Here is a 27,298-nt window from a genome sequence, read left to right on the forward strand (position 1 = left end):
AAATATTCAAAAATAAATAAAATTAAAGTTTAACTTTGACACCCTGTATCTCGGTTATTATCAACTTTTGTACTAAGGTAAGTTAACTTAAATCGACCTATTTTAACCTCAGAAATTTCAGGTTAAGCTATGGCCCATTTTTTACCAAACACCCTGTATAAAAGCTACATCTAGCAATATTCGCCTTTCTTCAAGAGCAGGCAATTTAATTAAAGATTGTAAAACAATTTATTCGATTTCATTTACAAGTATTCTCAATTTAAAAGCAATAAATCGTAAGAACCTTTTCTGTACTCTTTCTAACATATCTTTGTATCATTTATAATGCGGAGACCAAATATTGCTACCATATTCCAATACCGATCTAAAAAAGGAACAGTAGATGTTTTGAGACAATAAAGATTATCAAATTCAGAGAGGCTACGTATCATGAAACTTAAAAGTTTCATGGATCTACTAGAAACAACATCAGAAATATATTCAACCATTCCGACATATCTCTTCCACTAAAAATACGGCTGCCAAAATGCTGTGCATTTCCAGTCTGGCTGTATGGCGCAGAGGCATGGACACTAACGGAAACACTAATGAGGAAGCTGGAGGCATTCGAAATGTAGGTGTATCGACGTATTTTCAAAATATCCCGGACCACTCACACCACCAACGTAGAGGTATTGGCCGAAAAGGAAAACAAAAAGAAATATCTTTCACAATAATTAAGAAACAGAAACTTGAATATCTCGGTCATATTATGAGACATGATAAATATCATATACTCCAACTTATAATACAGGGAAAAATAGAAAGCAAACGCGGACCCGGAAGAAGAAGACACTCATGGCTTTAAAACTTACTTCAATGGTTTGGACTAACATCGATCGAGTTATTCAGAAACGCCACAAACAAAATTAAAATTGCTATGATAATAGCCAACGTCCGTAACGGACAAGGTACATGAAGAAGATTAGAAAGGTAAGAAAAATGGTCCCTGAAGCTTACTGTAGGGTCAAAAATTGCCCCAAGATCCTTAAATATTGTGATTACCTCTAAAATATTCGGTCCAATGTGGCATTCAAATGGAATCGGATGTTTGTTTTTAAAAAATCGAAGTACCTTACATTTATTTATGTTCAAATTCAAAGCATTTAAGTTACACTAATCCAACAGTCTACTCAAATCATTCTGTAATAAACTACAGTCATTGGAATTTTTTATGACATAAATTTTTTAATCATCAGCATAGAGAAGAATATTACTATGATAAAAACAATTTTTAATATCATTTACAAAACAATTAAAAAACACCCTGTGGAACGCCAGAGGTTACATTGATAGTAGATGACAGAAATTGGTTAATTTTTACAACTTGAGTTCTATCTGAGAGGTAGCTCTCCATCCAGTCTAATAATCTACCATGTAAACCAGATTATATGGTTTAGTAATTAGGACAGTATGCTTAACTCTATCGAATGCCTTTGAAAATTCAGTATAAATGACATCGACCTGGTCATAGCCTTCAAGAGCATCCAACACAAATTTTTGTAAAACTAAACGATTGGTAGTAGTAGAATGTCCCGGAATAAAACCATGTTGGTCGGTCATTAAAGTAGGGTTCAATAATTGACCGAGTTTTGCAGCTACAATCCCTTCAAAAGATTTAGCAAAAACTGAAATTTTAGATATAGCTCGGTAGTTTTCAATATTTTCTCTATTACCACCTTTATGGACTGGAGTAATACACTCAGGTGCAAAAAAATCGATCCACTAAAAATTTGGTCATTTTGATGTCTCGAATTTCCTAAACCTGTTGTCCGATTTAAGTGATTTGTTTACCACGTTATAGCCTTATTCATTAACAATATCGCTGTAATAATATTGTTTCTAGACAGGTAAACTGTCATTGTATACCGGGTGTACGAATTAATCTGTGTACGACAAACTTTAAGGGGTAATTTTACATGAGAAAATAATGGCAGTTTGCTTTATAATCATATGTCCGCAAACGCTTCGTTTCCGAGATACGGGATGTTCATTTTTTTTCACAAACTGACGATTTATATGACAAATTTGGTGGGTTTTAAGACGTAGTTATTGCTATTTGTATATTTTTTTGACATACCATTAAGAGTTTTATATTCACCATTGGCGTCCATACGGGTAATATGATCGGTCATAATACCCGTTTGCGCGCTAATGGTGAATGTTAAATTCTTAATTGTAAGTCAAAAAATGTGCAATACCTACTTCTTAAAACCAACCAAATTTGATTTGCGTATCTCAACTGGTTTTAAAGCAATAAATAAATCGTCAGTTTGCAAAAAAATTGAACATCCCGTATCTCGGAAACGAAGCGTTTGCGGACATATGATTATAAAGCAAACTGTCAGTATTTTTATGTGTAAAATTAACCCTTAAATTTTGCCGCACTTATTTCGAAACACCCTGCACTGATGACGAACCTGGCCAGCTGTTAAAGTACCTAACTTTTTTATCATCCAACATAAGCGAAGGAATCGAAAAACAAAATGTTAAGAAAACCTGAGGCTATAGTTGGTTTTTAATTCCAGTATTTTATAAACGCTAGAATAGTCCACAGGGTGATGCGAACTTTGAGAAAAAAACACAGTTTGATTCGTACACCCGGTATACAATGACAGTTTACCTGTCTAGAAACAATTTTATTACAGCGATATTGTTAATGAATAAGGCTATAACATGGTAAAAAAATCACTTAAATCGGACAACAGGTTTAGGAAATTCGAGACATCAAAAATGGCCAAATTTTCAGTGGATCGATTTTTTTCACCCGAGTGAACTTCTCTTCCATATCTCTGGAAAGACATCTGAGCTCAATGATAAATTTATATTTTTGTAAAATATAACTTAGTATAAATCTACAATTAAATATGAACAAAGGGGATATATTATCAGGTCGAAAAAATTAACGAAGGCGTATCTTAACAATACAAAGCTACCTGATTGTTTTCAGATTTTTAGCTTCAAAATTGAGCACAGGAAATTTTTTTGAAATTTTCAAAAAAATTTTAGGTTAATAATAATAGTCTCCCGTTTTATACCGCACGCGGCTTTGGGAGTATATAGTTGGAGTTATATATTTGGGAGTAGTCTGCTATATCTAGGGCCTACGGTATACAAAGGAAGGTAACAGGGCCAGTGCTACGCTTCAACCGCCTATTATTACCCCTGGATTTTATTCAGGCTGAGTCGACCTGGGGCCTATAGACATTTTAAAAATGTCTAGTTGTTCTTGCCGGCGCACAGTGGTCCAAAATGCCAAAAAAGCTGGCCAAAAGTCAAAAAAAAATTCAACGTTTCTAGAATATTATTACATTTTCTAAAAAAGAATTAAATTGCCTATTCAGTGTTGGCAACCCTAGAGCTATATCTCCTATATCTGAATTTCCAGTTCAGTTTAAAGTTGACCTTCGTACGGAACAGAAGCGCAGTTAAGAATAATGAATATTTTATACGCACAGTCTTGTGCGTGTATCTCGAAAACGAAGTGCGCAAATTTAATTCTGCAAAATGGAGGATATTCGTGGAGCCATCCTTAATAAAAGCCGATAATATAAAAATATTTGTATATGTGTTACATTTAGTAGATTTTAAGTTGAAGTTAAGTAATAAGAAAGTATATATTTTGAAAAAATTAAATTTTCAGATAGCCAAAGAGTTATATATTCCATCGAATTCCAAGATGTTACTACAATCATCTTTTAGCTTATATTTCTCTCTTTAAGATTCAAAAAAAAAATTAGCTGCCACTATCTGCCCCTTTGGTTTTGCGAGAATTTTTTGTTCAGGCGTTCTGTGCTATGAGTTTCAATATGAATCATTAACAACACAGAATAAACAGATCATGCCGCAGCATGCAGGTAGTTGTTATAACTGTAGATCTTTAGTTATTTCAGTATCGTAGGGTAAAATCGTAGATAAAAGGGTCAGGTACAGTATTGTTGGAAAATAAAGTAAAAATTAGTTATGACTTTCATATGATTAATAAAGGAATTTAACGTTGGAATAAAAAATTGGCGGATTGCTTCCACCATTTTGTTTTTTGAAATTTTGATTTCGGATTCGTAATCAGCAACCTCAAAAACCCCCAGATATCAAATTTCGACGGTATTACATATATTTAAAATACATAAACCCCCAATCTTACATCCGCCATTTTGTTTTTTGCAATTTAGGCTTCGGATTCGTAATTAGCAACCTCAAAAACCCCTGGATGCCTAATTTCATGCAAATCAAAAAACGCTTTCATATTTTGCTATCTTTTCGGGTTTTTGGACCACTGTGTGGCGGTAGGATTTGAACTCCGGACCACCGGCATGCGAGCCAAGCACACTACCACCTGCGCTACATCGGCCCTTTTTTCAGACGCTGTATTGGTTTTTAGGTTATGTTGGAAAGTTTTCGCCAACTTTAAAATATTGTTTTTTTGTGAATTTTTCTCCATTCTTTCGAATAGCATAGGCATCATTATCATTTTCGACGTGGAAAATACTTAAAAATTGAAAAAACTTATTTATACATAACCTCAACCACATACAGCTAAATTAATGATCATTTACCTTTTTATATGTATATTTACCTTTACCATCAAATCAGCTAATAAAACTTATTTTTTTCCACAGCATGCACAAAAACCCAAAACCCCCGTTTTTCGGCGATTTTACTAAATAGCCTCAAAAATCAATCAAAAAATAATTTTTTTAACGGTTAAAAAATTAAAATTTTGTTGTTATCGATAGAATTTAATACAATTAATACTTAAATAAGTGATTTGTTATGCACGATTATTTGAATTTCATATATAATAATATTGTCCCATTAATGGTACCCTGCCATAGGCTTATAAAAAAATCAATAAATTAATTTTTTTAACATTTAAAAAATAAAATTTTTGTGGTGTTCGATAGAAAATGTTCCCCCTTCATAAAAATACTCGTTGCGGTTGTGATTTTCAAAGCGTGCTTAGGTTAAAAAAAGCACGCTACTTTGGTGCCGTACGCAACAAAGCGCTCCTAGCCACGTTTTTGGAAAAAACTAAGGAAAAACCACTCCTCAAGTACTGCCGTCGAAGCCACTAACTACTTAAGTAATAAAAATCTTTTTATTAAACATTAATGAGGAATTAATATTTAAATAAATTACTAAATTATTTGAATTACTTAATTGATTAAATAGTGCAACCTAAAGAGTGCAGTGTTTAAAGGGATTAATAAATTAATTATTAAAAAGTTACTACGTACTCATGAAATTACAAAATTCAAATTCCTATTAAATACAGTATGATGCAAAGGAAAGGAATAAATTCGTTATTTCTTAAACTGTCGACTCTAAGGAAAAATCCCGAAAGAGGTTGATTTTTATTTAGTTGTGATTTTTTGACATATATATGTTACTAGTAGTGACGTCATCCATCTGGGCATGATGACGTAATCGATTATTTTTTTAATGAGAATTACGGGTATTTGAAAAACCATAGTAGTAAAAAACTTTGGTTTGTGTAATGGTATAAAATTTTATAAAAAACTTTTAAAAAAGTCATCCAAGAACGTCCAGAACGTTTTCGATCTAGTCAAATCATCTTCAGTGACATTCAGTGTACTAATTGAAACTAGCCCACTACTCCCACTAGTTGCTATAGCGTCTTAAAAATTACATAATTTTATTAAAAGTATACTTTTGGAATAACAAGTCAAGAAAAGTGACACAGACCGAATTTCGTCTTGACCTCGAACTCATCTTGACAAGTACCCCTTCAGTTTTTCGAGCAGGGAAGCCATGCTGCTTTTGAGTACTAATAGTAAAATCCATTAGTATCGACATTGTGCCGCATTTCAAAAGGATAATTTTAATAAATAATTATGTAATTTTTGAAGACTATATAGGGTGAGGCAGATAACTGGCCTATTAGAAATATCTCGAGAAATAAAGGCAATAGAATCATGTAAATTGGAATAAAGGGGTTTTGAAGGATGATCTATTAAATGAAAATATTTTCATCTCTTTGGAACTTCCGGTTATACCGGAAGTTGCGTGTAACTTCGTTTTTTTTTAATGGGACACCCTGTATATTTTTACATTTTTGGATTCTCCTCAATATCTTCTTTCTTAAAATATGAGATTTTGTAATATTGTACAGGGTATTTTAAAAGATATTTACGTTTTTTTATTAATTTCGTAGCAACATTCACACCCTGTAGAATTGTAATAGTTTGACACTAAAAACTCTGCTTATGTTCAAGTGATTTTTAACATAGTCTATTATTGCTAAGAATCATTAGTATAGCTAATTTTGAAATTTTAGTATACAGGGTTGGTCGAAACTCGGAATGAATATTTTCTGAGTGTTCTTAAATAGAACACCCTGTACTTTAGTTGTTAAGGCAATACGTAAAGTATCCTCAACAATGGTAACCTGTAATTATTGTACGGTTATAGAGTATATTTCCATAGGTAAGCTGGTTAAGAGTAGGTAACGATTTTTCAAATGTGATTTAAAGTATTATCTGCATAAATGGCATAAAGAAATATTTGCTATGAGAGGTATATGGTTCAAAATGCATACAGTATCACGGCTAATAAGTCATGTTAACATATATGTAGAGTTCAACACTTACAGTTTTATTCCTTGTGGACGTCGACTCAGAGCTCTGATTAAATTCCATATTCCATTTGCCGAACCATGATATTTGTAAGGCACTCACTAATACGCTAAATAAATTATCATTGGTAATACTGAGCAAATTGAATAATCTAAGCGGTATAAAACGAATAGCAAAAAAAGACCGGTATGCGGCCTTTTTCAACGAATAGCGGGAGAACGATTATGAGAGAGAAATAGAGATTTTCGTTTGGAAGCTAATGACGATCTGCTGCGGCGAGGGGTTGAAATGCAAGTCTCAACAATAACCTGGAGTTTCCAGAAAGGTCTACATAAATACTACTTGAATTTTAAGAAATCAGTAGTACAGGGGCGTAACTAATTATTTTAGTGAGTCGTGTATAATATATTTATTGTACATTAGTATTGTAATGAAATGATATTTCATAGTACTTTTTTATTTTATAAGTATTCCCTATACCTAACTGCTTTAATTTGTGAGTTATTGGTGATTAAAGCTAAACATTAATTGCAACAAAAAATACGTAAAATTTTATTAGGCTGGCCGTGAAAATATTCAATTATAAATAATTTTTCAGAAATAAATACATATTAATCCAGACAGTTTCTTAAAATTACCAATAATGGTTTAGCTATCAAAATACCTACGTAGTTAAGATTGTTGGTGTGATTAACAATTAAGCACAAATTAAAGCAGTTAGGTATAGGGAATGCTTAAGAAATAAAAAAGTACTATAAAATATCATTTCATTACAATACTAAAATACAGGGTGTTACATTTAAGAAAACTCAGAAAATACTCATTCCGAGTTTCGACCAACCCTGTATACTAAAATTAAAAATATAGCTATGCTAATGATTCTTAACAATAGTAGATTATACTAAAAATCATTTGAACGTAAGTAGAGTTTTAGTTGTCAAACTACTACAATTCTACAGGGTGTGAATTTTGCTACGAAATTAATAAAAAAACGTAATTATCTTTTAAAATACCCTGTATAACATTACAAAACCTCATATTTTAAGAAAGAAGACATCAAAGAGAATCCAAAAATGTAAAAATATACAGGATGTCCCATTAAAAAAACGAAGTTATAAGCAACTTCCGGTTGCAAAGAGATGAAAATATTTTCATTTAATAGATCATCCTTCAAAATCCCTGTATTCCAAATTTCATGATTCTGTTGCCTTTAGTTCTCGAGATATTTCTAATAGGCCAGTTATCTGCCTCACCCTGTATATATCAACTAGCGGACTAGTTTCTATTACTAAACAGAATGTCACTGAAGATGATCTGGTGCGGGAGTACGCCAAATAGAATTCTATTTTAGTGACGTCACGTTGCCTAGCAACCGTCGATTCTCCCATTATGAAATTCTATTTTGTGACGTCAGCAAAATAGAATTCTATTTGGCCTTGCTCTGGGCCCTGACTAGATAGAAAATGTTCTGATGTTTTTCTATAATCTATTTGGATGACTTTTTTAAAAGTTTGTTAATAGAATTTTATGGGCACGCGAGATTTCCCCAACACGACTCTACCTTATCGGCAGAGTCTACGAGAAGTATACGGTAAATTGAAGCTGTAATTACAAAAAAAGAAATATGTATGTTAGATGAAGTTAGTTTTCAATCCTAATAGCAAAATTAATAATATTGAAAATATTAAAAATATTACTAAAAGAATTTTAAATTGAAAACTTATTGGTACATTTCCCTGGTGACACCTCCAAAGCTTCTACAATATGCAAGCCAAATGGATGCTGCAGTGAAGACAAAGGGAAGGAATTCTACACTATGCACTGCAGCTCGGTAAAGTTCCAACAGAAAATGCACCTGGTTACTCTACGGAGTAATACGACTATAAAATAAAAATGGATACCATTTTTATACAGTTGCAATGCGAAGGCAAAACAATATTACTTTTCAATCAGAATACGGAGCGCAGTCCAGTCCTCTGAATCGCGATTTTCGGCTCTTATTGGAGCCTCATCAGAAAGAACGTAATAACGTAGGCACTGTTCTCCATACTCTAACTGACTAGCGTCGAGAGTTTTTCCCACCCATTGCAACCGAAGTGAAGGTATTAGGTGACTAGCGTCATCTGGCAATTGAAAGATGAAGTTAGTTTTCAATCCTAATAGCAAAATTAATAATACTGAAAATATTAAAAATATTACTAAAAGATTTTTAAATTGAAAACTTATTGGTACATTTCCCTGGTGACACCTCCAAGGCTTCTACAATTTGCAAGCCAAATGGATGCTGCAGTGAAGACAAAGGGAAGGAATTCTACACTATGCAATTCACATCCCCCGTCTGCAGCTCGGTAAAGTTCCAACGGAAAATGCACCTGGTTACTCTACGGAGTAATACGACTATAAAATAAAAATGGATACCATTTTTATACAGTTGCAATGCGAAGGCAAAACAATATTACTTTTCAATCAGAATACGGAGCGCAGTCCAGTCCTCTGAATCGCGATTTTCGGCTCTTATTGGAGCCTCATCAGAAAGAACGTAATAACGTAGGCACTGTTCTCCATACTCTAACTGACTAGCGTCGAGAGTTTTTCCCACCCATTGCAACCGAAGTGAAGGTATTAGGTGACTAGCGTCATCTGGCAATTGAAAGATGAAGTTAGTTTTCAATCCTAATAGCAAAATTAATAATACTGAAAATATTAAAAATATTACTATTCTTTTTCTCATGATCATCTTTCAGTGCGTCACAGTTTTTCGATTTCTCTCTAACGCATTAAATTGTATGTGACAGAAAAAAAGGCACGTCTGGGAATACTTCGGTAATTATTCTAGTTCGGTGATTATTCTAGTTGTCGATAGATGGCGCCATAATCAAAAAAGAATTATTTATTAAATAAAATAATAATATTATCAATATAATCTGTACAATTTATAAGACTATACAAATGAAAGAAAATACCATTTTATAAATGCAATAGACACAATTGATTTGGTTTTATTCCAAATTGAAAATAAAATTTGACAACTGTCAGATTTAACTAAAATGTCACGTTAGAATAAATGTCATAAATATGTATTATCACGGACTTACCTTTTTTTCTATAATTTGTGACGCACTGAAAAATGTTCATGAAAAGGAGAATAAAAGATTTTTAAATTGAAAACTTATTGGTACATTTCCCTGGTGACACCTCCAAGGCTTCTACAATTTGCAAGCCAAATGGATGCTGCAGTGAAGACAAAGGGAAGGAATTCTACACTATGCAATTCACATCCCCCGTCTGCAGCTCGGTAAAGTTCCAACGGAAAATGCACCTGGTTACTCTATGGAGTAATACGACTATAAAATAAAAATGTATACCATTTTTATTCAGTTGCAATGCGAAGGCAAAACAATCTTACTTTTCAATCAGAATACGGAGCGCAGTCCAGTTCTCTGAATCGCGATTTTCGGCTCTTATTGGAGCCTCATCGGAAAGAACGTAGTAACGTAGGCACTGTTCTCCATACTCTAACTGACTAGCGTCGAGAGTTTTTCCCACCCATTGCAACCGTGAAGGTATTAGGTGACTAGCGTCATCTGGCAATTGAAAGATGAAGTTAGTTTTCAATCCTAATAGCAAAATTAATAACACTGAAAATATTAAAAATATTACTAAAAGATTTTTAAATTGAAAACTTATTGGTACATTTTCCTGGTGACAACTCCAAGGCTTCTACAATATGCAAGCCAAATGGATGCTGCAGTGAAGATAAAGGGAAGGAATTCTACACTATGCAATTCACATCCCCTGTCTGCAGCTCGGTAAAGTTCCAACAGAAAATGCACCTGGTTACTCTACGGAGTAATACGACTATAAAATAAAAATGTATACCATTTTTATTCAGTTGCAATGCGAAGGCAAAACAATCTTACTTTTCAATCAGAATACGGAGCGCAGTCCAGTCCTCTGAATCGCGATTTTCGGCTCTTATTGGAGCCTCATCGAAAAGAACGTAGGCACTGTTCTCCATACTCTAACTGACTAGCGTCGAGAGTTTTTCCCACCCATTGCAACCGAAGTGAAGGTATTAGGTGACTAGCGACATCTGGCAATTGAAAGATGAAGTTAGTTTGTCTTCACTGCAGCATCCATTTGGCTTGCAAATTGTAGAAGCCTTGGAGGTGTCACCAGGGAAATGTACCAATAAGTTTTAAATTTAAAAATCTTTTAGTAATATTTTTAATATTTTCAATATTATTAATTTTGCTATTAGGATTGAAAACTAACTTCATCTTTCAATTGCCAGATGACGCTAGTCACCTAATACCTTCACTTCGGTTGCAATGGGTGGGAAAAACTCTCGACGCTAGTCACTTAGAGTATGGAGAACAGTACCTACGTTCTTTCCGATGAGGCTCCAATAAGAGTCGAAAATCGCGATTCAGAGGACTGGACTGCGCTCCGTATTCTGATTGAAAAGTAAGATTGTGTTGCCTTCGCATTGGAACTGAATAAAAATGGTATTAATTTTTATTTTATAGTCGTATTACTCCGTAGAGTAACCAGGTGCATTTTCTGTTGGAACTTTACCGAGCTGCAGACAGGGGATGTGAATTGCATAGTGTAGAATTCCTTCCCTTTGTCTTCACTGCAGCATCCATTTGGCTTGCAAATTGTAGAAGCCTTGGAGGTGTCACCAGGGAAATGTACCAATAAGTTTTCAATTTAAAAATATTTTAGTAATATTTTTAATATTTTCAATATTATTAATTTTGCTATTAGGATTGAAAACTAACTTCATCTTTCAATTGACTACCTTAGGACCAGAAGGGGGTATGCCACCAAACAATATTTTGGAGTAAACATCATTTTAAACTTATTTTCAAATCCTGAAATCCAATTTTTAAATTTTTCTTGGTAGTAAGACCCATAATCGCTTGGAAATATGATATTAAATACACAACATAAATAACACAAATGTTTATTTAATGGTTTTTGAGTTTTTGAACATTTTTTTAAAAAATATGAGGCTTATCCCCTTTTGTATAAAAAATTATATTCTAAAATATGAACATAAAATGCAACAATAAAATAATTGTTGTCAAAATTTTCAATATTATCTGAAAAGTCGTCCAAATGTTCAATGTCTTCCAGTGGTTCATTATTCTCAATCTCGAATCTGTTGGCAAACACCAATTTCTGCCTACACTGTTTTTTGCAACCGCAAGGTGCACCTAATTTTTTTGGTTCTATTTTCTTCCCTTTTGTATTTATATATACATATTCGTAAACTAGATTTGTTTTAGTCTTGCATTTAATTTTTTATGTCGTTAGGTATCCTTGTGTCTCCATCTAGAAGGCGCCTTCTTTTCTAGAGTTGGCAAGAGGACTCGAGAAGTCTGTGGGGTATAAACCTATTCATTTTCCTACAATAAAGTAGATATTTTACTAAAAAGGGATAAGCCACAAAAAACCTTTGGAACAATCCTAATATTTTTAGGTTCAGAATATATAACATAAGGGGACAAGCCACACATTTAATAAACTTACTGTCCCTGAGTTTATATTTTCTCAATCGGTGCTACTTTCGGATACTGTATAGTCTTTGTCATCTTCGCTTTTATTTAAAAACGTATCTTGGTCACTGTGTTCAGAATCAAACTCAGAAAAGTCTATTTTCCGTTTACATGCACGGGAATGTTCCGATGCCATGTTGATTACTACTGTGGCTTGTCACCTTCTGTTGCAATATAAAGTAATGGTGACACAACGGGACTTAACTACAGCGGCGCCATCTATGAGAAAACTGCTGATATTTTCTGTTTGGGACATTACTATGGTCTTAAAGTGTGCGATTTCTACCTTAACTCATTTTTGACGAAATTGTGGCTTGTCCCCTTCTGGTCCCAAGGTCTTCAATTGCCAGATGACGCTAGTCACCTAATACCTTCACTTCGGTTGCAATGGGTGGGAAAAACTCTCGACGCTAGTCAGTTAGAGTATGGAGAACAGTGCCTACGTTCTTTCCGATGAGGCTTCAATAAGAGGCGAAAATCCCGATTCAGAGGACTGGACTGCGCTCCGTATTCTGATTGAAAAGTAAGATTGTTTTGCCTTCGCATTGCAACTGAATAAAAATGGTATACATTTTTATTTTAAATATGTATGTCTTTGTACTCACTTTATAACGCTAAAAAAATTACGGGATCTGGATTTCAATGCATATTTTTTTTTATAATTCTCGTATCAAACGAGGTAACACAAGATGCCGAGAAGATCGGAGTCGGAGTCGGCAACTGGAAAATGCAAGCAAGGGACAGAACATAATGGCGTAGAAAGCTTGAGAAGGTCGAGGCCCTCTAAGAGCTGTAGCACCAAGATGATGATGATGATCTTCTGAATTTAGAATACTTTCAGGGGGATTAGCAGGAGCTTTTTCTAAAATCGATAAACGTTTCACCTCTTTAGTCGGTATTAACAGTTTCTTCTCTTGAATTTTTTTTTAATTCAGGTACAAATCCTTTGAAAATCAGTTTTTGAAAATATCTCTGGTGAACCATGTCCTATTAGAGCTATAATATGAAGGGGGCAGATGATGCCTTTTGATAATTATATCTTTGACAACACTAAGTTTACGAGATTTGCCAACAATAATTATTATTATAGTAGTCAATCCATGCGATCCATCATAGATTATAAATAATTCCTTCTCATATGGCTACTTTCCACAAAATTTAAAGTTCTGGTGAAACCACTGCACAAAAAAGGTGATCCTACTAAAGTGGAAAATTATCAACCCATCAGTCTTCTCTCATCCTTCTCTAAGATTTTTGAAAAAGCTATGTATAATAGACTTGAAAATTTCTTCAGGTCAAAAAATCTTCTCAAACAAACACAGCATGGTTTCCTAAAGGGCAAATCAACTGATACAGCTATATTTGACTTTGTTACTAAAATACTTGAAAACCTGGAACTAAAAACAAAACACTAGTAGCTTTTCTAGATCTGTCAAAAGTATTTGACAGTTTAGTAGATCATCAAATACTGCTGATCAAACTTGACAAGTATGGAATACGAGGCCCAGCTTTACGTTGGATAGAGTCATTTATCACAGGAAGGTCACAGAGAGTTTGTCTCGAAACTAATGGTGAGAGAACACTCTCAGAAGCACTGAACCTCGAGTTGGGGGTACCCCAGGGAAGTGTTCTTGGACCTTTTTTATTTCTTGTATACATCAATGATCTTGCTGAATTTGTAACAGATGAATCATCTAGCCTTATTAATTTCGCAGATGACTCAAATTATCTGATTTTGGCCAAAACTGTTGAAGAGTTGCTCTTAAAAACAGGTGAAAATCTGGAGAGGGCTGAGAGATGGTTTGCTGGGAATAAATTATTGTTGAACTGTGATAAGACTTGTAACGATGAGTGCCATCGTTACGATATTATTATATTTATTCCTATAAGCCACCTAATAAGTATGCAACCAGTTATGCGTTCGTGCTTAGAACGGGTTACCTAGATTTGTGACCAAATATAATATAAGGTTGGTACTACGCTTGGGGAATTCTGGTCTTAGCGTGTGGCTGTACGGCTTCCGACGGAGGGGCATGTCATATCGCCCATCGGAGAGGATTGTCACTTCAATTTTCAATCTGGTTGGATGAACAAGTAAATTTTTCCGTGGTCACTGTTTAAAGAATACAATATTTAGTTAAAATATTCATTTATTATAAGATTGGTTTATTTTAAAAGAGCTATTTTTTTTTATTTGTGCGGTGAGAGGAAGAGTTTTATTTCCAAGTTTCCTTTTGGAAAACAGTGGGTAAGTCGGCTATTAAGTATTCTTGTAAAAAAAACATGGTTCTCATTCTCAATACAATACTTATAGTAATATTATAATTGTTATTCTATAAATATAAAACATCAGGTCGTAACGAGTCAATCTCACTATCAAATTCATTTTTCTACAAGAAAAATTCTTTAAAATTAAATTTCCAGTTCAACATAATTTCTGAAGTAATGACACTTTTCATTTCCTTTTAGTATCTACGTCTATAAAGTAATCCCTTATTGCAATATATACATATCTTCTTGGTTCATATGTCCTTCCATTTCTTTACATTTCCATTTTTGTTCAAGGTTAATGACACTTACTTATAAATGTCAATAGCTCATCTTTTTTCGGTAAATTTTTTCTAGAAATTTTTATAAGGTTTTTATACCTTTCTTATATGCCCTGTTTTTTGTGTACTTAAGGAACACCAGCTAATAGGAGATTCTTATGCTTTTAGCCACGGAAGAAAATAAGAAGATGGAAAATTAAGTCAATCATACTTTAATTTGCTTTTTTTGGAATAAATAATCATTTTGGGGATATTTTGGATGGAATGTGGATGTTTTGTTTGGTTTTTGTGGAATAAAAGTTGAGTTTTCCGATACTGGGCAGCTACCTGCTTGCCGTACCTTCCTGTTGGTGTGGAGTACCTCCCTAGGGTTGGGAAACCAGAGGATACCTCATTTGGCTCTCCCCTCATCATCTTCACTGAAGGTTGGAAGAAGCAATCCGCCTACTTTTTGTAGGGACAGGTTTTTATATAACTAAATTTGCATGTCAATTTGTTTTAATAATAATTTCCAATTTTACTATTTTTTCTCTTCGTATCAATAACTTTCAAATAACTCTAATAATAATATACCCTCATTGTTTTTTCTTAAACATAATTAACATAATATTCAATATTTTCAACAATTTTTATTATATTTCACCCTTATTTAATTTATTTAAAATAGCCTGGGATTTATAAACCATATGTGAAGATAATGTGCACAGTATCTGGTTCATATCCTATTTAATAATAGTTATTCCAGTTGTCGGGTGTTGTCACTTCCGATTAGATACGGTATTGTCAACCAATATTGTAACCCTCATTAATAATAAGTGGTTAAGGTACATACCTATTCATACTAAATTCATTACATTTTTTTTTCTACTGTAAAACCTGCATTATCGACAGCAGTGTACTAGCCTAGTACGTCGGATAATTAGCTAGTGTAAAAATTGTATATAGGGTATATAGGTTTTTTTTATTAAATGTGGTTGTACATACTTATATGTTTTATTATCCTACCATTTTAATAGTACCATTTGAATAGTATTAGTTAGGTACAGCAATATAGGTCACGTGGAGAAGAATTTATAAAATCCTTCCCTGGCGCTCAACACTACTTCTGAATATCTTCTTGGTCAGTAGTTCCCTTTCTTTTCATTACTCCTTATATTCATTTATTTTCTTTTTATCATCCCAGTATTTCATTAGGTACCGTCTTACTAGGGCATGCAAATTGGCCTAATAATTGGCCTAATCCTCCCCTGAGCCCTACTGTTTAGTCTCTTGAAAATCCAGCTAATCTAGTTTCCGAACACTTTCATAACTAAGTAACTTCAAAGCTATATCTCTCCTGGTCTACAGCGTTTTGATACGTTACAGACTGTCTTCGTTTATTTTAGAACCATTCAGTCTCGAGGTCCGATCACAAATGTGGTAAATATTCAATCAGACCACATAGAAACATCCAACTCTGTCAAATTCCTGGGTATCTACATTGACCAATATCTACAGTGGGATGTAGTTACTTTTAAGAACCCTTCATTATTTAACCATTACTTCCCCAATCATACCCATCAGACAAGAGCTCTAAACCTAAATATCCCTAGACACAGGCTTACTCTAACAGAGCGGAGTCCACTATTGGGACCGTGCAAGTTCAGAAAAGCGACACCTGGTTTCTACGCTCTGCAACTTTATTCGCACTTTTAATTATATTGGCCAATCATATGGTCCTGGTTGCTGGATAATTGTCAAGGCCATAGTCCAAAAAAATAATAAGAAGACAAAATAAGATTCAGGTTATGTTATTAAAACCTAAACAATTGTATGTAGTAAATAAAATTAGTTATTAAAATGCAGTACTGCAAGCAAAATACAATTAATTAAATTTACCTTTATATAATAATTGCATATCATATCAATATTGTGGAGCAATATATAATTTTCCTTCTTCAATGAGAATAGGTATGAAATATACGTCAATTTGACAACTTCAATTGATAATATGAATTATTTAAGAAAGTTGCAATATTTCTCTGCTATTCGCGCACGATCGTTTCTCGTATCCTCTCCAAGTACTTGTACACCGCGAATATGCCTGTATCAAATTCCACAACAAGTTACCATCGGCCTTAAAACAAGAGATTCAATTTGGAAGATTTAAAAGAGAGTTATTTAAATATCTGGTCATTGTAAACCATATACTGTGGTGAAATACCTGGAGTATTAGTTGTTTTGTTTTTGTAACATGTCATGTCTAATTTTTAATTTTAATTATGATAATAATTGTTCTATGTACTTTAGATTTATACAATCTCTTTTTTACTCTTACTTTTACTTGAAGTTATTTGCTCAAATATGTAAAAATTTTATGCAAATAAAAATTATTCTATTCTATTCTAAATATATGTGTACTAACCTTCAGTTTTTTGGTTTTCTTCATATTGTTCTACTTCAGTTTTTGTGAGAGATTCCTTTAAGTCTAAATAATAGTATGTGTCATGTGAACTTTGCCTATTAGATTCCTCCTTTATTTCATATTGAAAGCCACCCAAAAGGGCATCATCTAAGTTATTATATTCAATTTCTATTTTACACTTCTCTTCACTAATTTCTTGTTTTACTTCCATGTTAAATTTTATTAGACTTTGAGGCTTGAGGTAAGTAAAAAGTAAACAAAGCACAGTATTTATTTTTCAATTTTTTCTTTTTTTGTACCTCATTTCTGTCACAAAGCTGACAGACTAATTTTGACAGATAGTTCTTCTTCTTTTTGGTCTCGCTGCACATGTGATATAATTAGAGACATGTTAAGCGTAGACATGACATACTCACCAAAAAAGCGTAACGCGGAAACAGTCGATCGGTGGTCTATCTATCTCTTTTAACCAAGCGACCCCGCGCATGTGACCGACAAAGATGGCTAGACCACTCAATCCTATGTCGGCGTTACACCTCGATGCATTGAGTGGCATATTACATGACTAGCCTAATCTACCGTGAATAATATCTTTGGATATAATATGGCCGACGGTTGGCACATGTCATAATATACAGGGTGTTTGGTAAAGAATGGATCATAGCTTAACCTTAGATTCCTGAGGTTAAAATGGGTCGATTAAGGCCCGGGCCCTGATTCTAATTCAAATTTCTACTCAAAACAAGTCGCAATCAATAGGGCTTTCATTCACAGTCATTTGTTTCGAGCTTCTGTCATATGTCGTATAATCCGTGTATATTAATATTATACACAGATTATACAACATATGACAGAAGCTCGAAACAAATGACAATCGATGAAAAGCCCTATATGGTGACGTTGAAATGCGACTGTGCGAGCCTTGTGGCTCGCTATGATGATTGCCGACCTCCGCCGCGGAGATGGCACTTAAAGAAGAAGAAGAGCCTTGTGGATTTTAGTTGAACTAACGAAATGACGTCACAAAATAGCGACTATCTAAATTAATTGCGACTCCAAAAAAGTGGTTGATATTAGGTTTGTTCTAGCAAACAGTCAAACTAGTCAGAAACCATCAGCAAACAGTTGGTCAGTGAGAGAACATAATACAGTCACCAGTGCTATCCCCTCTCCTCACGCTGGTCCGCTATTCGGTGATGGTTTCAAACCGTTTGAAACTGATGCTAGAACAAACCTATTATAATAGGGCTTTTCATCGATTGTTTTGTTTCGAGCTTCTGTCATGTGTTGTATAATCTGTGTATAATATTAATAGAGAGATATTGCCAATTTAACACAGCCTACGTTGCGCTATTTACACCGCGCTATGTTGACAGAATTGACATTTCTCAGACGTTTCATAAATGCAGATATTTTAACATTTTGGTTGCGGTATTTTACGGCTCGATTAAGATTAGTTGTTGTTTATCTAATTTGTACTCAAAATCCAGAATTTAATTTAGATGGAAGAAAGGTTTGTATTTTCTTCCAAATATCGAGCAAGAGAAACAAATGATCCTTGAATCCTTGATCCTCTTCATGTTTTCCTGATCTAACGTAAAATTTTCTGGAGAAGTCAATGGATTTTGACATAAAACTTGTTTTAATAAACACAAATCGTCATCAGACGTAAATCTACTTTGCTACTGTCTGAGGTACCCATTTTAGCAAATTATTACGAATAAATTTGGTTTAAATGAAAGGTAAACAACAAACATAACCTGAAAACAAAATAGCGCAACGAATACCGCACAGCGTAACGACTCCCCTAATAACGGCAGGCCGTATTTCCAATAACGCAGCGTAAGCTAGATATCACATCTGCGCATGCTCTACTGTCAAAATAACGCGTGCTGTAATACAGCAAGTGCAAAAAAGACTCAGCAATATCTCTCTAATACACACGGAGTATACGACATATGACAGCAGCTCGAAACAAATGACTGTGAATGAAAAGCCCTATTTTGAGTCAAAATTATTGTGACACGGACGGACATGAATGAATTCATCTATCACTTCATCTGGCAACCCTGATATGAATGGCCGAAAGCGAGGCGGGCTTGCCATGTCTAGGGATTTTCCCCGAATCTAGGGATTTTTAAAGCTTCAGTGAAGAAAGGGATTTTTCGCGATTTATCTTTGAAATCTAGGGATTTTTAAAGTGTGACATAATTTTTATATTTATTGCTAGCGCCACCTACTATGCAGTGATTAAACATGTAGAATTCAAATTTACCAATACAGTTTTCTTTAACTTTGTTGACTTTTAAATAGGAACCGCAAAGTGGGTGACACCTGGTGGCGAATTTGAAAAGCATCAACTCAAGGAAATTGACTTTTTTTTTTTTTTTTCCTGGAAGCCGTCTGTTGTGAACCGGTTGTACTGCAGCCACTTGGCTTATTGTACATCTTCCATTGTTTATGAAACCCATTCCAGAATTCTGGAACCCTGTACCAGCTTGTACAGGTCTAGTGGGTGGGTGCCATATAATTTTGGAGTCATTTCGATGTCTCCGAAAAGTGTTTGCCGCCTCCGATCCAATGCCTCACAGTCAATGCAAAATATGGTTGACTGTTTCAGGTTCTCTGTTACAGAGTCTGCAGCTCAAGTCTCCATGAAACAGCCCCATTGTATGCAGGTGACCCTTAACTGGCGCATGTCCAGTGAGGAAACCTGTTATGACTCTGAGCTGATTCCTGCTTGTTTTCAGCAGTAACTCAGCTCTACTAGCACATGTCCGTCCGATATACATCTTGCCATGTGTTTGACCGGGTACACTCTCCCAGTGTGAGTTGTGTTGGCTTCGGATCCAGGCTTTTTTTCGTTCGCGGACGGTGCTTTTTGGCACTCCCACGGCCGGCTCTGGACCCAGGTATTTTGTAGCTGATGCTCTCTTGGCAAGTGCATCAGCTCTTTCATTGCCGTATATGCCCCGATGACCTGGAACCCATACCAGTATAACACTGTTATGTTGTGCCAGTCTATCAAGTTCTTGTCGACATTCCCACACCAGCCTAGAGTTCACCTTAGGGCTTATAAGAGCCCCAATGGCTGCTTGGCTATCTGTGCATATGTTAACCCGCTGCAGTTCGAATGCCCTCAGGTTGTTTTCTCTTGCACACTGCAAGATTGCAAAAATCTCTGTCTGACTTTGCCATTAATTTGTGTACATATTTGCGGTCAGTTTATGTTGTAATTAACAATAATTTCGACTTAAAAAAACTATTGCAGTGTTCCTCAGTATTCATTCCTATTATACCCTACGTAATGACTTAAATTAACCAATGCCAAATCACACATTTTGGTAATTTAACGTTTGTATCATTTGTATTAAACGCAGTATTTTTTAATGTTTAAGCGACTGCAAAATTAAATAAATAAATAAATTGTAGTATATATTCCGTACATAGAATGTACATTGTTATGCAAAATATACCGACCACTTCGTAATTTCCAGAACACAATTATTATAAAATAAATTCACCTACTTAGTTTCCAAGTTTCCAGTTTTTATTTAATTAAAAATTGTTATCTGTTGGTGTAAAATAAACTGTAGTGTACCTATTAATTAAATTAAAAACAAAATTAGAAATCCTAAGATAGACTAATAATTTTTAGAACGCTGTGTGTTTATCGGGGGGCCAGATTTTTTATGAAATAAAGGTAAAAACAAATCAGTAGTTAGCATCAAATTTTAATGAATGCATACAGATTAAACATAATTTTTAGTCGTCTTTAACTTATAAGATAGTTGCAAAACTTAGTGGTTACTTTGGCAAAACACTCCTGTAAATGATTTTAATTTAACGTTTTAGAACTGTGAATTCAAAGGTCAAAATGAATTGTTTTCCTAGAGTTGTCGTACATCTTTGAAATTTTGAGCGCCCTCTGTTGGAATTTAATTTTGCGAATTGACAATTTCTTCTTTTTGAAGATATTCTTCTTTAGCGGCGAATCGATTGAGGGTAGAATTGTACATGATCCGTGCGCCTGCGCACACTGACAGTATGTAGTTCATTGCTAATCTTTCAAGATAGGTATGTATGTATCTGTAACCGTGCAAATAAGTCATTAAAAGAATATATTAGTGGTTTTAGGAAATGTATTATTTATTATAATTCTTGTGTTTTTGGATTTGTGTTTCTCTGTGGTAAAATAATAAAATATTATGTAAGCATAACATTTTTACACTAAATGTCGCCGTGTTGTGTAATTATATCCGAAACTTACATGTCTATTTCTAGGGCCTCGCTGGAGTAGTGGGAAATGCGTTAGCACTGAGATCGGAAGGTTGCGGGTTCAATTCCTGGGCGATTCATATTTTTTTTATTTTTGGTTGTTTTAATAAAAATTTTTTGAAAGTGGTAGATAAGAAAGTTAGTTTGATTTTTAAATAAAATACAAATAACCTTTTAAGTATATTTACTTCGTTTAAATTACCTATTATATAATAGAAGAATATCTTCTTACGTGAGAACAAAGTACACACACATTCATTTTTTTATTGAAATTGACAAGTTCTTCTTTTTTTGTTATATCATACACGGAATAGTAAACAATTAAATGTTTTGTGCTTGTGAATTGAGTTAGGGATTTCTAGGGGAAATTGAAGCTCCCGTCTAGGGATTTTCACAAATTTCATATGCTAATCAGTTGGTTCGTCACCTCTCGCCTGAACACAAGTACTTACCTTGTGCAATTTTCGAGCAAGGATGAAATACATTCACATGTGATCTTTAAATCTTAAAGGCCGCGTCTCACCATCAAATAATTTGATCAAACTGGTTTGAGCACACTGAAAGTGACAGTTAGTGACGTCACATCCTGAGTGTTCCATGTGGATAATAATGAAAAATTTTAATTTTAAATAAAGTACAAACAAGTTAGACAACTCAATACAGAAAATTTGATCAAACTAGACTGATAGTGAGAGCACAGATTTTTAGAATTTCAAAAAAAACTGCAATTGTGACGTCACTTTGACGTACTTCCGGAGTTTGCTCAAACTGTTTGATCCAATTATTTGATGGTGAGACGCGGCCTTAAGACATCGACTTAATGTCGATCACTTTTTATTATAGAATGTAACAATAATCAGCGCCAGATTAACCATTAGGCGGACTAGGCGGCCGCCTAGGGCCCGCGCACTTGATGGGGCCCGATGTCATAAATAAGTGTTGTTAAATGCCTTCTGGTCCAAATTAATTAATAATAGGATAAATACGAAATAATCTGCTAACATTATACTTTTATTTAACGGAGTAACAGACAGGACTTGTAAACAATAATAACAATGATTCATAATACTTCGACCAACATAGTTACTACTATATCTCTATCTTTCAATACTCATTCCTCAGCGTATTTATATTAATCTAAATAATAACAAATATCCATATGTCAAGTTCACGCATATTAAAACATGTGATCCAAAACTATAAACTGATATTGTTTCTATATATGTTCAATGCCTTAATAACATCTTATTAGAATTAATACTTAAAATATGTTTTTTACAGAGTGTCCTAATCCTAATTATATTACATCTCCCCGCTTTGTTAAAAATACATATTTCTCTCCTTCCCCGTTTACAAGAGAGAATCCTACTAAACCGGTTACTTCTAATACTAAAAAACGAAAATTTCTAATTATATAAAACCTAGATAAAGGTGTCTGTGCAGTGATTAACAAAAATGTAAAATGCTAAATAAATCAAATAGGGCTAACAAAGACAAAGAAAAAAGATAATGGTTAATTTATGATCTCCAATTAAACTCAGTTTTTGTTTTGTGTTCTATCAAATATGCCAGGAAAATACAACCGACTTGAAGCCAAAATTAGGCAGTTATCTCAAACGGCATTTTATATTCCATGTTCAAATTGTTCCCTCAATTTTGTAATCAATTTTACAAGCAAATTTTGTTTCGAAGCTGTTAATTATTTTGGTATGGTTCAAGAAATAGGTTTTTGTTTTCAATTTCTACCCACCGATGGGCCTTATAGTCCATTCACTCACGGTAAAATATTGCAAAACCTCCGGATTTAGAACCTTTGTATTTTAAAGTCCTTGGATGGACATGAAATTTGGCATACACATAGCTAACATGTCAAAGAAAAAAGTGATATTGTGCCGATGTGTGCCTTTACCGTGGGGGGCGAGTCCACCCCTTCTCAGGAGTTAAAAATATACGGTCAAAATACGTCCAGAAGTGAATAAACTGACTAATTCTAAGCAACTTATGTTCAATATTGTTTTTTACCAAGTCAATACTTTTCGAATTATTGGCGAGTGAATATATTCATTTTTCAACAAAAAAATAATACGTTTTTAGACGGTTTTCGCAAATAACTCAAAAAGTAAGTATTTTATCGAAAAAAGTATTGTTAGTAAAAGTATAGCTTATAAAAGAGTGAAAAAATGGTGTACGTGTGAAGTCTGTAGACCCAGTAGAAGCAGAGTTGTAGCTAATGAAAAGTGGGTTCTTATTCGTCAAAAAACCAAAAAAATTTCAGGGAAAGCTCATCATACCTTTTTTAAAGTGTTTAAAATAGCTTTATTTCTGTTTTTTTTAAGTTTCTAGCATAAAAAGTAAGCAAAATACGCTCAAAATAAAGTTGATCATTTTTTTTGGGTAAAAAAACTGGTGAAAATAACCTACTAATTGGCATCCCAAATGAAATTAATCGTTACCGCTTCACAAGCTACTTTACTTATGTATTTTTTATAGGCTGTGTAAGTTTTATTAGTATAAAGTGCTTATTTATGAAATGGCTGTAGTAGAAAGGGCTTAAACAAGTCACTAATCATGAGTGTATGCAAAGGGCCTAGCCGGGTAAGATGGTGAAAAGTGCCCCCAACCCAATCTAAATTCCATATAGGCCACTTTTTAGCACATATAGAGGAACTCACTTTCTGAAATTTTTAGCCCCCTAGGTGATCACGTGACCCCCCTAGAGCCTAATTAGGCTTTTTATGTTTTTATTTTTTATCTCAGCCGCATTAAGAGCTAGCCAAAAACTTTATTTAAAAAAGTTGTAAGTTTTAAAAAGATCTATATGAAAATTTTTTTTTTTATTTTTTTTGGCGGGAAATTCGAATTTTTAGAACAATTTTAAACTTTTAAATAAATCTGAAAAAAAAACTAAGACACTCGTTTTTACGAAAATTAATTATAATGTGTATTTTTGTACAATCTTTCACCCTGAATTTTTTCAGATTTTTAAAGTTGGTGAAACGTACCTTTAAAAATAAAAAACCGCATTTTTTCGGTTTTTTTTTCGTTTTTTTGATACAATTTTATACATATTTTTCAAAAAACTTAACACCGTCACTAGAATAGGTAAAAAACTGAAAAATAATTGGGATTTGCTTCATAAAAATTTTTTGTAACGACATCCATTTTCAAGATACAGGGCGTTGAAGAAAACGAAATTTTACATATTTTTTACGATTTTGCCGAAACGACTGGCAACATTGTAATAAAACTTGGCGGGTTTTAAGAGGTAGTTATTGTGCATGTTTTGACATACAACTAAGGATTTAATATTCATCATTGGCGCGCATAGGGGTAATGGTCTGAACTTTTCAAAGAAAAAAAGATAGTACGCCACTGACATATTTCAAATTAACAATCATTTTTGAATTCCTCATTCAATTTGCAATAAAAATCTATCTTCTCATTTTTTCATACGACGCGCTGTTTTGCTGCAAAAAATAAAATATCTTAACGCTTCCAAAGTATTCGAATTAATTTTGATAATGGATGTATTAGTTTATTATGTATGTAGATGTAGAAACTACTAGAAGTTCGAATACTTTGTAAGGGTTAAGATCTTTTATTTTTTGAATAAAAATGGCGCGTCGTATGAAAAAATAAGAAGATACATTTTTTGTCACAAATTGAACGAGAAATTGAAAAACGATTGTTAATTTGAAATATGTCAGTGGCGTACTATCTTTATTCTTTAAAAAGTTCAGACCATTACCCCTATGCGAGCCAATGATGAATATCAAATCATTAATTGTATGTCAAAATATGCACAATAACCAGCTCTTAAATCCCGCCAAGTTTTATTACAATGTTGCCAGTAGTTTCAGCAAAATCGTAAAAAATGTGTAAAATTTTGTTTTCTTCAACGCCCTGTATTTTGAAAATGGATGGCTTTACAAAAAATTTTTAGTAAGCAAACCCCAATTATTTTTCAGTTTTTTACCTATTCTAGTGACAGTGTTACCTTTTTTGAAAAATATGTATAAAATTGTTTCAAAATACGAAAAATAAACTGAAAAAATGCGGTTTTTTATTTTTAAAGGTACGTTTCACCAATTTTAAAAGTCTGAAAAAATTCAGGGTGAAAGATTGTGCAAAAATACACATTATAATTAATTTTCGTAAAAACGAGTGTCTTAGTTTTTTTTTCAGAGTCATTTAAAAGTTTAAAATTGTTCTAAAAATTCGAATTTCCCGCCAAAAAATTAAAAAAAAAAATTTTTCTTATAGATCTTTTTGGAACTTACAACTTTTTTTAATAAAGTTTTTGGCTAGCTCTTGATACGCCTGAGATAAAAAATAAAAACATAAAAAGCCTAATTAGGCTCTAGGGGGGTCACGTGACCACCTAGGGGGCTAAAAATTTCAGAAAGTGAGTTCCTCTATATGTGCTAAAAATTGGCCTATATGGAATTTAAATCGAGCTGGGGGCACTTTTCACCATCTTATCCGGCTAGGCCCTTTGAAGTCATATCTTAAACAGTTTTTATATTCCAAAAAAACGAAAATCTAAAATATTCAGAAAAGCAAAACCTACCTACATTTTTTTACTCTTTAAGAATTTTGGTATCACTACTAATTATTTTTAAGTTATTTTGAAATTTTTTTTTTTTAATTTCAAAAAATATTGTTTTATTTTAATTGCAATGTTTTGAAATATAAGCACTTGGAACTGGTGTAACTTACAGATCATATTATATACAGGGTGATTCATTAAGAATGTCCAATCTCAGAGTTATAGATTCTAGACCTCAAAATATTAAGATTTAACCCAAATCACTTAAATAAAATGTGGCTCGTTACTGAGTTACAGGGTGTTTTATTTACACATTTAATAACTATTTTCACCCATTACTTTAAAACTATTTCGCGTATCCTTATCATACTTGGCAGAAAATATAGGTACTGGACACCATACGAAATTATGATAAACAAACGTTTCTGCCGACTACCAGAGGCGTACGACAGGGGATAGTGAATGGTTGACCCTTCCCAAATTCTACTCCACTGGCGGAATTGCTATTTTAGTGAAATATTTAGATTCTCCATTACTTTCTATGTAAATAATATACTCCTCATTAGTAGCGATTGAAAATGAAACGGCATAGCTATTTTGGTTTAATGTGTTGAGCCCGTTCATTTTTAACTTCAAATATCTCGAAAACTAAGGATGCTATCGTTACGAATGAAGAGTATATTATCTACATAGAAAGTATTGGAGAATCTAAAAATTATGCTAAAATAGCAATTCCATCAGTGGCGTAGGTTTTGGAAAGGGTCAACCGTTAATTTTCCCCTGTCGTGCGCTGGTAGTAGCGAGAAACGTTTATTTAACATAATTTAGCAGGATACACAGTGCCTACTCTTATTGGCAAGTATTATAATGATATGTCAAATACTTTTAAAGTACTGGGTACAAATAGGTAATTTTTAAATTGTTAAATCAAATATCCTGCAACTCAATAAGGAGCCACATTTTATTTAAGTGATTTGGGCGAAATATTAACTATTTGTAGGTAGTGTACACAATGCAACATTATGTTAAATAAACGTTTTTGACTACTACCAGAGGCGTACAACAGGGAACATTGAATGGTTGAACCTTCCCACATTCTACGCCACTGGCGGAATTACTAATTTAGCACAATTTTTCGATTCTCCAATACTTCCTATGTAAATGATGTACTCTTTATTCGTAACGATAAAGTCATTAGTTTTCGAGATATTTGAAGTTAAAAGTGAATGGGCACAATGCATAGCACAAAATTGCTGTGCCGTTTCATTTTCAACTTCAAATATCTCGAAAAATAATGACTATATCGTTACTAATGAAGA

General features: G+C 33.6%; 1 protein-coding gene across 6 annotated transcripts in view; it reads right to left on the bottom strand.

Annotated features, from left to right (window-relative positions):
* LOC126892014 (zinc finger protein 235-like) overlaps positions 1-27,298 on the bottom strand; it is a 92,300-nt gene that overhangs the window by 23,856 nt on the left and 41,146 nt on the right. For 2 of the 6 annotated variants that reach the window (XM_050661430.1, XM_050661431.1), the window contains exons 1-2: positions 17,153-17,291; positions 16,627-16,864 (exon numbers count right to left, since the gene is read on the bottom strand). The exons of 1 other annotated variant lie outside the window; for it this stretch is intronic. In XM_050661430.1, coding sequence (XP_050517387.1) covers positions 16,627-16,645 — 19 coding nt within the window. In that variant the 5' untranslated portion in view covers positions 16,646-16,864; positions 17,153-17,291. Of the gene's footprint in view, positions 1-16,626; positions 16,865-17,152; positions 17,483-20,868; positions 21,242-27,298 lie in introns of those variants that run through there. 3 more of the 6 variants (XM_050661427.1, XM_050661428.1, XM_050661433.1) reach the window with 2 other exon arrangements.

The sequence above is a fragment of the Diabrotica virgifera genome, chromosome 9, assembly GCF_917563875.1.
Source record: "Diabrotica virgifera virgifera chromosome 9, PGI_DIABVI_V3a".
Taxonomy (NCBI): Eukaryota; Metazoa; Arthropoda; class Insecta; order Coleoptera; family Chrysomelidae; genus Diabrotica; species Diabrotica virgifera.